The sequence below is a fragment of the Mobula birostris genome, chromosome 24 (assembly GCF_030028105.1).
Source record: "Mobula birostris isolate sMobBir1 chromosome 24, sMobBir1.hap1, whole genome shotgun sequence".
Lineage (NCBI taxonomy): Eukaryota > Metazoa > Chordata > Chondrichthyes > Myliobatiformes > Myliobatidae > Mobula > Mobula birostris.
This window is the reverse complement of record NC_092393.1, coordinates 42,897,037-42,911,956: the sequence shown is the minus strand read 5'-3', so window position 1 is coordinate 42,911,956 and position 14,920 is coordinate 42,897,037. Positions and strand designations below refer to the sequence as shown.

At 41.6% G+C, this 14,920-nt stretch overlaps 1 protein-coding gene across 2 annotated transcripts in view; it reads left to right on the top strand.

The window, feature by feature from the left end:
* The window catches only part of ccdc40 (coiled-coil domain 40 molecular ruler complex subunit), an 88,521-nt gene that overhangs the window by 7,783 nt on the left and 65,818 nt on the right, over nucleotides 1-14,920 (top strand). For both annotated transcript variants that reach the window (XM_072241979.1, XM_072241981.1), the window contains exon 3: nucleotides 13,512-13,616. In XM_072241979.1, coding sequence (XP_072098080.1) covers nucleotides 13,512-13,616 — 105 coding nt within the window. The remainder of the gene's footprint in view (nucleotides 1-13,511; nucleotides 13,617-14,920) is intronic.

The following is a 14,920-nucleotide window of genomic DNA, read 5'->3' as shown; positions in this document are numbered from 1 at the left end:
ATCAATGTCGGGTAAAGTAAATGCCTTGAAGATGAATAGCATTCCAAAGGTTAATTACCTGTTCCAATTGTTACCAGTTCAAATTCCATTAACATATTTTAAGCAATTTGATAAAATAATTAAAGCTTTTATTTGGAATGGTAAACGCCCACGCTTAAATTTTAACAAATTACAATTGCCAGTTGAAAGGGGGGGGGGCTTAGGTTTGCCGCAGTTAATATACTATTACTATACCTTTACTCTTAAGCTTTTAGCACATTGGTCTCTCCCTTCGCAGAGAGCGCCTCCTTGGTATCGTATTGAGTGTTCTGCTCTTCCTCCTATCCCTCCATTACAATGTTTGTCTACCGAGTTACCTCCTGAGGCAAGGACTCACCCAATTATATCGCATATGCATTTGTTCTGGAAAAAGCTAGCCAGATTATTTAAATTTAATTCATATTTGAATGAAGCCTCGTTTATCTGGATGAATCCAAAGTTGTGTATTGATAAGCCCCCTTTCTTCTGGAGGGAATGGCAAGGGAAAGGTATAATTAAATTGAGAGACCTTTATAATGGTGGCAGTTTAAAATCTTACAATATAGTACGATATCTCTAGGTCACAATTTTGGAGATATCTTCAACTGCGTCATTTGCTACATACAACTTTTGGTTCTACACAGCAACCCCCACAAGTTGCTACAATACTGTCTACTGTACTGGCTGCATATGGTAAAAGTCACGCAGCCTCAACTTATTATTCAGCTTTAACACAAACCTCTGGGGACAAATTTCTGTTGGGTCTCAAAAGGGCATGGGAAAAAGAATTGAGTGTGACTTTTGAGACAAAGGAGTGGGACAAAATTTGCAAAAATGTCAAAACAATGTCAAGAGACGTGAGGGTGCACCTTATTCAGTTTAAGATTCTACATTGTTTTTATTGGACTCCAGCAAGGTTACAGAGATTAGGGTTGAAAAACACCCCTGAATGTTGGCGCTGAGAGGTGGATAAAGGGAACTTAGTACATGCTCTATGGTCCTGTCCCAGAATTCAAGAATTTTGGATTAAGTATTTTGGTGAAGTCTCAGGTATTCAACTCCCTTCCTGCCCCAGACTTTTTGTCTTGGGAGACATACTCGGGTTAATTGGGGATAAACAGTCTCAAAATTGGATCCAGACAAGTATAATGGTAGGAAGACAAATTATACTTCGAGGTCGGAGGAACTTGGTGGGGTGGGGGGGGACCATCATTTCAGGAGCTGGCCACTAAACAGCCAAGGTGGCGGCTTTTGAACGCATGTCTTACAAACAGTTTGATAGATTGGACATCTATACACAAAAATGGGGCAAATATTTAGGTTTCCTTGGGGGGGAATAGTGGTGAATGTGTGGTGAAGCATATTGCTGAATGGCAATCTCTTATGTTATTAGAGGTCTAAATAGACACACATGGTTATTATATTGATATTTATTTCTGCCATATTTGTTTTTTTATTTTATGGATAATTTTATGTTTTGTAAGCTATGGTTTACATAATTTCAAGACTGACTCAAGGGTTTGGGGAAAAATTTGTAAAAGAATTCAATAAAATTTAAATCATAAGAAAAAAAGAAACTATCAAGCTCTGCCTTAAGTACACCAAATGACCTGGGCTCCACAGTTTCCTGTAGTAACAAATTCTAAAAATTTCACCACCCTCTGGCTAAAGAAATTTATCCACATCTCTGTTTTAAATGGACGCCCCTCTATCCTGAGGCTGTGACTATTGTCCAAGACTCCCCCACCATGGGAAACATTCTTTCCACATCTACTCTGTCTAGGCCTTTCAACATTTGAAAGGTTTCATTGAGATCTCCCTTCATCCTTCTAAATTCCAGCAAATACAGACACAGAACTATCAAATGTTCCTCGTATGATAACCCTTTCATTCTCTGAATCATCCTTGTGAACCTCCTCTGAATCCTCTCCAATCCCAGCACATCTTAGATGAGAAGCCAAAAAACTGTTCACAGTACTCAAGGTAAGGCTTTGCCAGTGCTTTATAATGCTTCAGCATCACATCCCTGCTCTTGTATTCTAGACATCTTGAAATGAAAGCTAACATTGTATTTGCCTTCCTCACCACTAACTCTGTCTCCAAGTTAACCTTTAGGGTATTCTGCACAAGGACTCTCAAGTTCCTTTGCATCTCAGATTTTTGGATTTTCTCCCCATAAATAATCTCCACATTTATTTCTACTACTAAGGTGCATGGCCATGCATTTTCCAACATTGTACTTCATTTGCCACTTGCCCATTCTCCTAATCTGTCTAAATCCTTCTACAGCTTACCTGTTTCCTCAACATTACCTGCCCCTCCATCAATCTTTGTATCATCTACAAACTTAGCAACAAAGCTATTTATTTCATCATCTAAATCATTGTTATACAGCATAAAAAGAAGTGAGCCAACACTGACCCCTGCAGAATATGACTAGTCAATGGCAGCCAACCAGAAAAGGATCCTTTTATTTCCACTCCCTGCTTCCTACCAATCAGCCAATGCTCTAACCATACCAGTAACTTTCTTGTTATACTATGGGCTCCTAATTTGGTAAGCAGCCTCATGTGTGGCACCTTGTCAAAGGCCTTCTGAAAGTTCAGATATACAACATCCACTGCATCCCCTTTATCTATCCTACTTGTAATCTCCTCAAAGAATTTTAATAGATTTGTCAGGCAAGGTTTTCAGTTAACGAAACCATGCTGACTTTCTCCTACCTTGTCCTGTGTCATCAAATACTCCATAACCTTTTCCTCAACGACTGACTCCAACATCTTCCCAGCCACTAAGGTCAGGCTAACTGGTCTATTATTTCCTTTCTGCTGCCTTCCTCTTTTCTTAGAGTGGAGTGACATTTGCAACTTTCCAGTCCTCTGGCATCATGCCAGAGTCCAATGATTTTTGAAAGATCATTACTAGTGCCTCCATAATCGCTACCTTTGCCTCTTTCAGAACCCTGGGGTGCAGTTCATGTGGACTGGGTGATTTATATACTCTTAGGTCTTTCAGCTTTTTGAGTACCCTCTCCCTTGTAATGGTAACTGCACTCACTTCTCATCCCTCACACCTTTCGACATCTGGCACACTGTGAGTGTCTTCCACAGTGAAGACTGATGCAAAATATTCACTCAGTTCATCTGCCATCTCCGTGTCTCCTGTTATTATTTCTCCGGTCTCATTTTCTAATGTTCCTATATCCACTCTCATTTCTCTTATTTTTTACATATTTGAAAAAGCTTTTACTATCCACTTTGATATTTGCTAGCTTGCTTTCATATTTCATCTTTTTCCTCCTTATGATTCTTTTGGTTACTCTATGTTGGTTTTTAAAAGCTTTCCAATCCCTGCTAAATTTTGCTTTGTTGTATGCTCTCTCTCTTGCTTTTACATTAACTTTGAGTTCCCTTGTTAGCCACAGTTGTATTATTTTGCCAGTTAAGTATTTCTTTGTTTTTGGAATACATCTATTCTGCACTTTCCTCATTTTTCCCAGAAACTCGTGCCATTACTGCTCTGCTATCATCCCTGCCAGCATCTCCTTCCAGTTTACTTTGGCCATATCCTCTCTCATACCACTGTGGTTTCCCTGAAATACTGCTACGTCAGATGTTACTTTCTCCCTATCAAATTTCAAGTTGAACTCAATCATATTTTGATAACGGTCTCCAAAGGGTTCTTTTAACTTGCGCACCCTAATAATCTCTGGTTCACTACATAACACCCAACCCAGTACAGCTGATCCCCTCGTAGGCTCAATGACAAACTGCTCCAAAAAGCCATCTCGTAGGCATTCAACAAACTCATTCTCTTGAGGTCCATTGCCAACCTGATTTTTCCCAATCGACCTGCATGTTGAAATCTCCTGTGACTATCATAACATTGCCCCTTTGACATGCCTTTACTATTCCTCACTGTAATCTGTGGTCCACATCCTAGCTACTGTTGGAAGGCCTGAATATAACTGCCACCAGGGTCCTTTTACCCCTGCAGTTTCTTAACTCACCCCACAAGGCTTCAACATCTTCTGATCCTATGTCGCATCTTCCTACTGATTTGAAGCCATTCTTTTTTTTTGTAATTTATTGAAGTTCATCATCAAATAAAACTTTCCATAAGATGTATTTCAGATACTGTACATTTAGATTAGATTATGAGGACATATCATATAGTCATATTTGTCACTAATCTCCACATAATATTTATCTGAGGTATACACTTATAGAAAGGAGAGGAAAGAAAGAACAACCAAAAGAAGAAAACTATGTGCAAAGTAGGGAGTGATCTTTTTTTTTACAACATATTCATTGACTTGTGAGAATAAAATCAGGCCATGAGGTGTTACGTAGTTAAACTATTTTTCCCAGTATGAATCAAATTGTTCCAATTTATGATTAACAGTATCTTCTCCATTTTGTAAATGTCCATTGTAATTTCCATCCATACATTTAAAGTTGGGCTCTCCTGTGATAACTATTTCCTGGTAAGGGTCTTTTTACCAGCCACCAGCAGTATATTCATTAAATATTTATCTCTTTTCAACCATTCTTGAGGTATATACCCAAAATATGTGGTCTTACTCTCTAAGGGTATTTCACATTTAAAGATGTCTCATAGGGCATTATATGTCCCACTCCAATAGTCTTTGATAACGGGCATTCCCAGAAAAATAATGGTTTGCATTTTGATCCCCACAATTTCTCCAGCAAACAGGGAGGTTACTATCATAATGGGATTTCTAAGAGGGTGTAATAAGATATCTTAACAAATTTTTCCACCTGAACTCTCTCCATTTCTGTGAACTGGTACACTTCCATTGATACCTCTATATTATTGTCCATTCTTCCTCAGATATTATTATACCTCTTTCCTTCTCCCATTTTGTTTTAATGTGCGAAGCCGAATGTGTTTTAAGATTTGACAAACCCTTATACACGCTTGAAATTGTGTCATTTCTTAATGCATGCATTACTAAATGACAATAAAAGAGGATTGTGTGTCCTAATAATCTAATCTAAATGATTCTACTACCATTATCTGAATTATATGCTTTTCTAAATAGCTCTATCAAACATGTACTTGATTTGGTTACATTTTTAACCGTCCTATTAACATACTGTTGCATCTGTAAATACCGGTAAAAGTCTTGTTTTCTAATAAGTGTTTCTCTTTGAGCATTTCAAAACTGAACAGTGTTCCTTCTTTCATTATATTGCAAATAGCTGTTATTCCTTTAGCTGTCCAGTCCTTAAATCCAGCATCCAGTTTGTTTGGCGTAAAATCTGAGTCATATGCACACCATTTAAGAATTGCAATGTCTCTCTCTAGTTTATATTCTTTATAATAGTTTTCCATATTTTAAGAATACATTTCACCCACGGGTTGTCAATATTATTTATGTAACTTTGTAGGTTTTTATCAGCCAAAATTGCCTGTATGAGGATGGAAAGTATCCTCTCCTCAATGTTTTTCCATTGAGTGTCATATGATGGATTGCACCAGCATATCACAGCTCCCAATTGTGCTGCAAAATAGTAATCTCGAAGAGAAGGTAGGCCCCATCCCCCACTTTTCCTTGGCTAATTGCAAAGTTTTGAGACAAACTCTAGGCCTTTTACCTTGCCATATATATCTTGATATAATCTTGTTCCATTCATTGAATTGATTTTGGTTAATCTCTATTGGTAAGGTCTGAAAGAGATATAGTAGTCTGGGCAGTATATTCATTTTAATAGATTCAATCCTTGAACCGAGATCAAGAAAAGGAATTAGGTTCTATCTTGTTATATCTTCCTTAATTTTTTTTATATATAGGCTGATAATTGCATTCTGATAATTTTGCCAAATCTTTTGGCATAATGATGCCCAAATATTTGACAGACTCTGTTTGCCATGCTCAAGGATATCTACTTTCAATTTCCCTTGGTGTGCTATATTTATATGAAAGTAGTTGGGTTTTATCTATGTTGATCTTGCATCCTGATAATTGGCCATGTTGTTCAAAGGATTGCATCAATTTAAGGAAAGGGTATGTTGGTTGCCCTAGATGGATCAAAATGTCATCTGCAGAACAGGCCAATTTATGCTCTGTCCCTTTAATAGTAATTCCCTTGATATCTTCATTTTGTCTGATGTATTGAGCTAATGGTTCCAGATATAATGCAAAGAATTGCGGTGACTATGCACAACTATTTGAAGCCATTCTTTATCAGCAGAGCCAAGCCAACCCCTCTGCCTACCTTCTTATCCCTCCAAAACAATATGTAAGCTTGGACATTCAGCTCCCAACAACAACCATCCTTCAACCATGATTCAGTGATGGCTGCAACATCTTACCTGACGACCTGTAATAGTGCAACAAGATCATCCATCTTATTGATCTCATTGAAACCTACCAAATGTTGAAAGGGCTAAATAGGGTGGATGTGGAGAGGATGTTTCCTATCCTGGGGAAACTAGAGGGAACAGCCTCAAAATGGAGGGATGACCTTTTAGAACAGAGGTAAGGAGGAATTTTTTCTTTAGCCAGAGAGTAGTGAATCTCTGGATTGCTCTGCCACAGACTGTGGTGGAAGCCAAGCCCATGGGTATACTTAAGGCAGAAATTGATCTTTTTCTGATTGATCGGGGCATCAAAGGATATGGCAAGAAGGCAGGTGTATGGGGTTGAGTGGGATCCAGGATCAGTCAAAATGGAATGGTGGAGCAGACTTGATGGGCTGAATGGCCTTATTCTGCTCCTGTGTCTCATGATCTTATGGTCTTATCTCTTATACTCCATGCATTGAGATATAACACTTTGCACTGAGGCTCACCCTGCTGGCTGCAATTTTGTCCTATCATCTGCCTGCTTTTCCTGACAATCTGACTGCATGCTATCTTTGTTTTTTTTACTATCCGTCCTACCCTGAGTCCCTTCACTCCGGTTCTTCCCCCCCCCACCACCAAATTAGTTTAAACCCTCCCCAACTGTTCTGTAAACCTGCCCATGAGAATATTGATCCCCCTTGGAATCACTTTTGGACAGGTCATACCTCCCCCAGAAGAAATCCCAGTTATCCAAGAACCTGAAGCTCTGCCCCTGCACCAGCTTCTCATCCATGCATTAATCTGCCAAATCATCCTGTTTCCACCCTCACTGGTGCGGGGCACAGGTAGCAATCCAGAAATTACTGCCCTGGAGGTCCTACTTCTCAGCTTTCCGCCTCACTCTCTACAACAGAACTTACAGCAGAACTGGCCAGATCTGATACAGAGAAAGTGAATTTTTCAAAGCGATGAATTCAGTATTATGCTCAGATAGAAGATTAAGCTTACCAGGTTGGTATAGTGTGAGAGGTCACAGCTGGTAAGTTGGAATGAGAGTGGCATGAAGAGTTATAGTAATGGACAGATGGTTGCTCAGGATCATTCTTCTGCAATGAATAAAGGTGTTTTTCAAAATGGTCACCTAATCCATGTTTTAATTCAAGAGAAGTGACACAATGACTATTGAGTATAATTCACTAGATATGAAGAAGAAAGTCACCGAAAGAATTGTTTGGATCCCTGGATAGTGGGTAGAGATGATATAAAAGACATTGTATCTGCAATTGTATGGGAAAATGCTCTAAGATGGGGATTCATTGGTCAAGATGCAAGAACGGTTTAAAAGAGTTCCACAAGGAACAATCACTTCAGAATGATGGGGGTGGACCATGTGACTGCTGATGGAATCTCACTGAAGTAGTGAAAATTGCAAGGGAACGTCCATTAAATGTGGAGGCTGGTTAGGTGAGCACAAGTGGATCTCTATCCTTTATCTGACATAGAAAAGAAGGGTGAAGGCAGAGTGACACAAAATAGATGAGATATAGTAAAGGGCAAAGGATGTGGTAATAGGCTAAAAATAAAGGAAGACACCTCAGGCACACATGTGGATAGAATCATTATCTGAGCAGATGCACCCTGTTATTGATGCCAATTTACCTTCCCATCAACACACATCAAAGTTGCTGGTGAACGCAGCAGGCCAAGCAGCATCTGTAGGAAGAGGTGCAGTCGACGTTTCAGGCTGAGACCCTTCATCAGGATTAACTGAAGGAAGAGTGAGTAAGGGATTTGAAAGTTGGAGGGGGAGATCCAAAATGATAGGAGAAGACAGGAGGGGGAGGGATAGAGCCAAGAGCTGGACAGGTGATAGGCAAAAGGGGATACGAGAGGATCATGGGACAGGAGGTCCGGGAAGAAAGACAAGGGGGGGGGACCCAGAGGATGGGCAAGAGGTATATTCAGAGGGACAGAGGGAGAAAAAGGAGAGTGAGAGAAAGAATGTGTGCATAAAAATAAGTAACAGATGGGGTACGAGAGGGAGGTGGGGCCTTAGCGGAAGTTAGAGAAGTCGATGTTCATGCCATCAGGTTGGAGGCTACCCAGACGGAATATAAGGTGTTGTTCCTCCAACCTGAGTGTGGCTTCATCTTTACAGTAGAGGAGGCCGTGGATAGACATGTCAGAATGGGAATGGGATGTGGAATTAAAATGTGTGGCCACTGGGAGATCCTGCTTTCTCTGGCGGACAGAGCGTAGATGTTCAGCAAAGCGGTCTCCCAGTCTGCGTCGGGTCTCGTCAATATATAAAAGGCCACATCGGGAGCACCGGACGCAGTATATCACCCCAGTCGACTCACAGGTGAAGTGTTGCCTCACCTGGAAGGACTGTTTGGGGCCCTGAATGGTGGTAAGGGAGGAAGTGTAAGGGCATGTGTAGCACTTGTTCCGCTTACACGGCTAAGTGCCAGGAGGGAGATCAGTGGGGAGGGATGGGGGGAACGAATGGACAAGGGAGTTGTGTAGGGAGCGATCCCTGCAGAATGCAGAGGTGGGGGAGGGAAAGATGTGCTTAGTGGTGGGATCCCGTTGGAGGTGGCGGAAGTTACGGAGAATAATATGTTGGACCCGGAGGCTGGTGGGGTGGTAGGTGAGGACCAGGGGAACCCTATTCCTAGTGGGGTGGCGGGTGGATGGAGTGAGAGCAGATGTACGTGAAATGGGGGAGATGCGTTTAAGAGCAGAGTTGATAGTGGAGGAAGGGAAGCCCCTTTCTTTAAAAAAGGAAGACATCTCCCTCGTCCTAGAATGAAAAGCCTCATCTTGAGAGCAGATGCGGCGGAGACGGAGGAATTGCGAGAAGGGGATAGCGTTTTTGCAAGAGACAGGTTGAGAAGAGGAATAGTCCAGATAGCTGTGAGAGTCAGTAGGCTTATAGTAGACATCAGTGGATAAGCTGTCTCCAGAGACAGAGACAGAAAGATCTAGAAAGGGGAAGGAGGTGTCGGAAATGGACCAGGTAAACTTGAGGGCAGGGTGAAAGTTGGAGGCAAAGTTAATAAAGTCAATGAGTTCTGCATGCGTGCAGGAGCAGCGCCAATGCAGTCGTCGATGTAGCGAAAGAAAAGTGGGGGACAGATACCAGAATAGGCACGGAACATAGATTGTTCCACAAACCCAACAAAAAGGCAGGCATAGCTAGGACCCATACGAGTGCCCATAGCTACGCCTTTAGTTTGGAGGAAGTGGGAGGAGCCAAAGGAGAAATTATTAAGAGTGAGGACTAATTCCGCTAGATGGAGCAGGGTGGTGGTAGAGGGGAACTGATTAGGTCTGGAATCCAAAAAGAAGCGTAGAATGAGACCTTCCTTTTGGATTCCAGACCTAATCAGTTCCCCTCTACCACCACCCTGCTCCGTCTAGCTTATCCACTGATGTCTACTATAAGCCTACTGACTCTCACAGCTATCTGGACTATTCCTCTTCTCACCCTGTCTCTTGCAAAAACGCCATCCCCTTCTCGCAATTCCTCCGTCTCCGCCGCATCTGCTCTCAGGATGAGGCTTTTCATTCTAGGACGAGGGAGATGTCTTCCTTTTTTAAAGAAAGGGGCTTCCCTTCCTCCACTATCAACTCTGCTCTTAAACGCATCTCCCCCATTTCACGTACATCTGCTCTCACTCCATCCTCCCGCCACCCCACTAGGAATAGGGTTCCCCTGGTCCTCACCTACCACCCCACCAGCCTCCGGGTCCAACATATTATTCTCCGTAACTTCCGCCACCTCCAACGGGATCCCACCACTAAGCGCATCTTTCCCTCCCCCCCCCTCTGCATTCCGCAGGGATCGCTCCCTACACAACTCCCTTGTCCATTCGTCCCCCCCATCCCTCCCCACTGATCTCCCTCCTGGCACTTAGCCGTGTAAGCGGAACAAGTGCTACACATGCCCTTACACTTCCTCCCTTACCACCATTCAAGGCCCCAAACAGTCCTTCCAGGTGAGGCAACACTTCACCTGTGAGTCGACTGGGGTGATATACTGCGTCCGGTGCTCCCGATGTGGCCTTTTATATATTGGCGAGACCCGACGCAGACTGGGAGACCGCTTTGCTGAACATCTACGCTCTGTCCGCCAGGGAAAGCAGGATCTCCCAGTGGCCACACATTTTAATTCCACATCCCATTCCCATTCTGACATGTCTATCCACGGCCTCCTCTACTGTAAAGATGAAGCCACACTCAGGTTGGAGGAACAACACTTTATATTCCGTCTGGGTAGCCTCCAACCTGATGGCATGAACATCGACTTCTCTAACTTCCGCTAAGGCCCCACCTCCCCCTCGTACCCCATCTGTTACTTATTTTTATGCACACATTCTTTCTCTCACTCTCCTTTTTCTCCCTCTGTCCCTCTGAACATACCTCTTGCCCATCCTCTGGGTCCCCCCCCCCCCCCGTCTTTCTTCCCGGACCTCCTGTCCCATGATCCTCTTGTATCCCCTTTTGCCTGTCACCTGTCCAGCTCTTGGCTCTATCCCTCCCCCTCCTGTCTTCTCCTATCATTTTGAATCTCCCCCTCCCCCTCCAACTTTCAAATCCGTTACTCACTCTTCCTTCAGTTAATCCTGACGAAGGGTCTCAGCCTGAAACGTCGACTGCACCTCTTCCTACAGATGCTGCTTGGCCTGCTGCGTTCACCAGCAAGTTTGATGTGTGTTGCTTGAATTTCCAGCATCTGCAGAATTCCTGTTGTTCACCTTCCCATTCCCATCTTTCTCAAATTTATAGATCAGCAAAGAATGCCTGATATCATAAAATCCCAGAGCTAGTAAAAAGAGCTGCCACCTGATTTTTCACTTATGGCACACCAAAGTTATTGAAAATATTTGCAGGGAAACACTTTGCCACTCAACATCTTTAGAATCTCCTTGCAGTTCGCTCTTCTTTCATCACTTTTTAAAAAGTGTGCCTTTTGGATGTTTCCTTCAGTTTTGATACCAATTTCACCAACATCAATATTTTTCATTCCTGTGACATCCAATGCACATGAGGATGCTAAATAAGGTAAGAGCCCATGGTATTACTGGAGATATACTAGCATGGATAGAAGGCAAAGAGGGGAATAAATGGGCCTTTTCTGATTGGCTGCCGCTGTATAGTGATGTTCTGCAGGAGCCAGTGTTGGGACAGCTTCCTGGATGGTGAAATTGATGGCTTTGTGGCCACGTTTGCGGGCAATACAAAGATAGGTGGAGAGGAAGGTAGTGTTGAGGAAGCAGGGAGTCTGCAGAAGCATTTAAACACATATTAAGAGAATAGGCAAAGAAGTGGCAGATGGTCATGCACTTTGGTAGAAGGAATAACGGCATTGACTTGGGAGTCCTCATGCAGGATTCCTTGAAGTTTAACTTGTAGGTTGATGCAGTGATAAGGAAGGTAATGCTAACAAATACAATGTTAGCATATGTTTTGAGAGGACCAGAATATAAAAGCAAGGCTATTATGTTGAGGCTTTTTAAAACATTTGTCAAACCACATGGAGTATTGTGAACGATTTTGGGCTCCTTATCTAAGAAAGGGTGTGCTGGCATTGGAGGGGGTCCAGCAGAAGTTCATGAGAATAATCCTGAGAGTGAAAGGGTTCAGGTATGAGGAGTGTTTGATGGCTCTGGGCCTGAACTCGCTGGAGTTTAGAAAATTTGGGGTGGTGGGGGTGGAGGGATTTCATTGAAACCTATTATTTAATAGGTTTAAATAATGAAAGACCTAGATAGACTAGATGTGGAGAGTTGGGGGTCTTGGACCAGAGGGCACAGCCTCAGAATAGAAGATGTTCCTTTAGAACAGATGAAAAGGAGTTTCTTTAGCCAAAGTGTGGTGAATCTGTGGAATTTATTGCCACAGACGGCTATGGAGGCCAAGACATTGTGTATATATCTGTAACTCTCGCTTTGGCTCACGCTTAATATAGGGGGTGATAGCCCCGGCCCAGCCAAACTTAAGAAATCTCGTTTGCGTGGATGCTGTGCGATGTGTCTCCTGTTACAAATCAGTACCGCGAAATAACAAACAGTACACAATATGCGATTAAACGATTAAGCTTTATAATTCTTACTTTGTATGGTTAGTAAAGAAACAAAAAAAAAGGGGCCCCAATCTTATTAAATAGTTTGTTGCGCAATGTTGGAGCTCACAAATACGGCCATTCATCCACCATCAACCTCCTCCGATTGTTGCTGCCCTTCGGACCCTCGCTCCAGGTCCACCCCGTCCGGTAGTCTACCAACTCCCTCCATTCGCGTCTTCTCTCCTCATCTCTCCCCGGCAAAAGACCGTGAAAATCTCTCTTCCAGCTCACAAGAAAGATCAACAGCATTCTTAACCCTGTTATCTCTGGTCGTAACCCAAACATTGCTGCTACGGAGGAACCATTACATTATCAGTGAAATCTTACAGCATGTTATACAGCAGGGAAACCCTACAGCATGTTACATATCAAGCAGATATTGAATAGTTTTTGATTAATGGGGATGTCGATGGTTATGGGGAGAAGGCAGGAGAATGGGATTGAGATGTCTAATAAGTCAGATGTGATGTTATGGTGGAGCAGACTTGATGGGCCAAATGACCAAATTCTGCTCCTATATTCTTATGCAAAATTTATGTAACAGCAAAGTTTTGTTGGAAAAGTTCCTGTCCTGTTTAAAAAAAGAGCTCTACTAGTATGCAGTCTATGAATGTCTGCACTATAAATGACTTGAAATTGTATAATTTCTGGTCACCCTGCAACGAGCTGAAGGGGAAGTAGGGGAAGGATGGCGAAAATGGTGGTGAATGAAGTGGAGGTGCCTGTAAAGAAAGCATTAGAGTAGGAGAAAGGAAGAGTGTGTATCTATGTTCATAAACAGGTGCTAAATGCTGTCTGATTTCAGAGCCTAATCTAAAATTGTCTTGCAAATCCTTGCCGTTAAATCAATTCCTCACTCTGACGTAACTGTCATGTAAAAAATGGCCATCACATGGAAGAAGAAATCACACTCAGTGCATTGGCATTTTCCGCTCCTCAGAATTGGAACTGAAGAAAATTATTAACCCCCAGTACATGGCTGTGGATAAAGGGTTGTTGGGCATCTTTTGTGCATGCATTTGCTAATTGATAGCATTTTCATGAAATTCAGGAAGAAGCTGCTAAGGATGTGGCTGAAGAAGGAAATGACATGCTCAATTCAGAGCCCACAGGAACAGATACTCAATATGATCCAGGGGATACAAAAACAGATATGGTAAAAAAAAACTATAGAATTTCATAAGCTTTTTTCTTTGTTTTATTTCCTTTTTCCCCACATGATGATTATGCTACATTTGATCTATTTCCCTTGTCTAAATATCAGTGTAACCTTGTACAGTATTTGTTAATATAGTTACCTCTCCAGCCTAAGAATACTTATTTCATTCACTCCTTGTGATAGCAGCTTCTACATTTTCACCATTGAAAGATAATGACATTTCTTCTGAATTTCTTATTTTTTTATTAGTTACTATCATGTTGATGAACTGTAGTTTTTCTTTTCCACACAATTAATACACTATTCCTTATTTTAAAGACTTGTATCATGTCATCTCAGCCTTATAGATTGAAGTAGATACAGTAAATGCAAAGTTATATTTATTCAGGATGGTTCAACCTTTCAAAACTTCTTTGTAGTTTCTTTGGTGCCACTATACTCTTTGTAGAATGGTATTAGAAATGCACATTTTTCTTTAATAGTGGTATGAAGTCATTATTTTTTTCTGTGAATTGTCACTTACCTATTCTCTTTGGTCCATGATAAATGGAGTGCCACTGTGAAAGTAAACCAGGGAAAGTACCAGCTCGTCTCATTGACCACTGTGGGGTTTTACAGTTTATCTCTATACCACTGGTATTATGGAATAATTTAGCAGGGTAATTAATTTTGATTGATGGGGTATACTATTACTGTATCTATAGAGCTTTATTCAAGTATAGATCATCACCTTCAAGTCAAGAGCAGAGGTTTTCTTTCTTATAAATATAAAATGGAGCACAGCAAAATTAATTTCCTTTACTTACATTTTCCCTTCTGTAAAGACATTGCTTTGATTACTGTTTACTAAAGACTTTGCCATTTTGAAGCTTGCAATCTTGTTTATTTCTAATTTTCAGTCTCCAGAAAATTATTTATTACATCCCAGCCTTCCTTTCATTCCCTTTCTCTTAGTACATCATCACAAGAAAGACATGTAGTCTTGTTAACATCAAACACAAAGTGCTTTCCATCAACTGGTTCCCCAAAGCAGCCTCTTCTAACTTGTCATATAGTAACTCTTCCTTTGCTGCAACAAGCTATTATTTATTTATTTGTTCTCAAGATGTGACCATTGCAAATAATGTGAGGCATCCCTAATTTCCCCAACCAGGAATCAACACAACCAAATAACATAAGTACATAAGGGTGTTTTATATTGTTATGATATAATATATTCTTCGAGAAAGCTTCATTTACCTGATGGGGGTTGTATATAGGCCCCCAAACAGTAGTTAGAGTTTGGTCTACAAATTGCAACG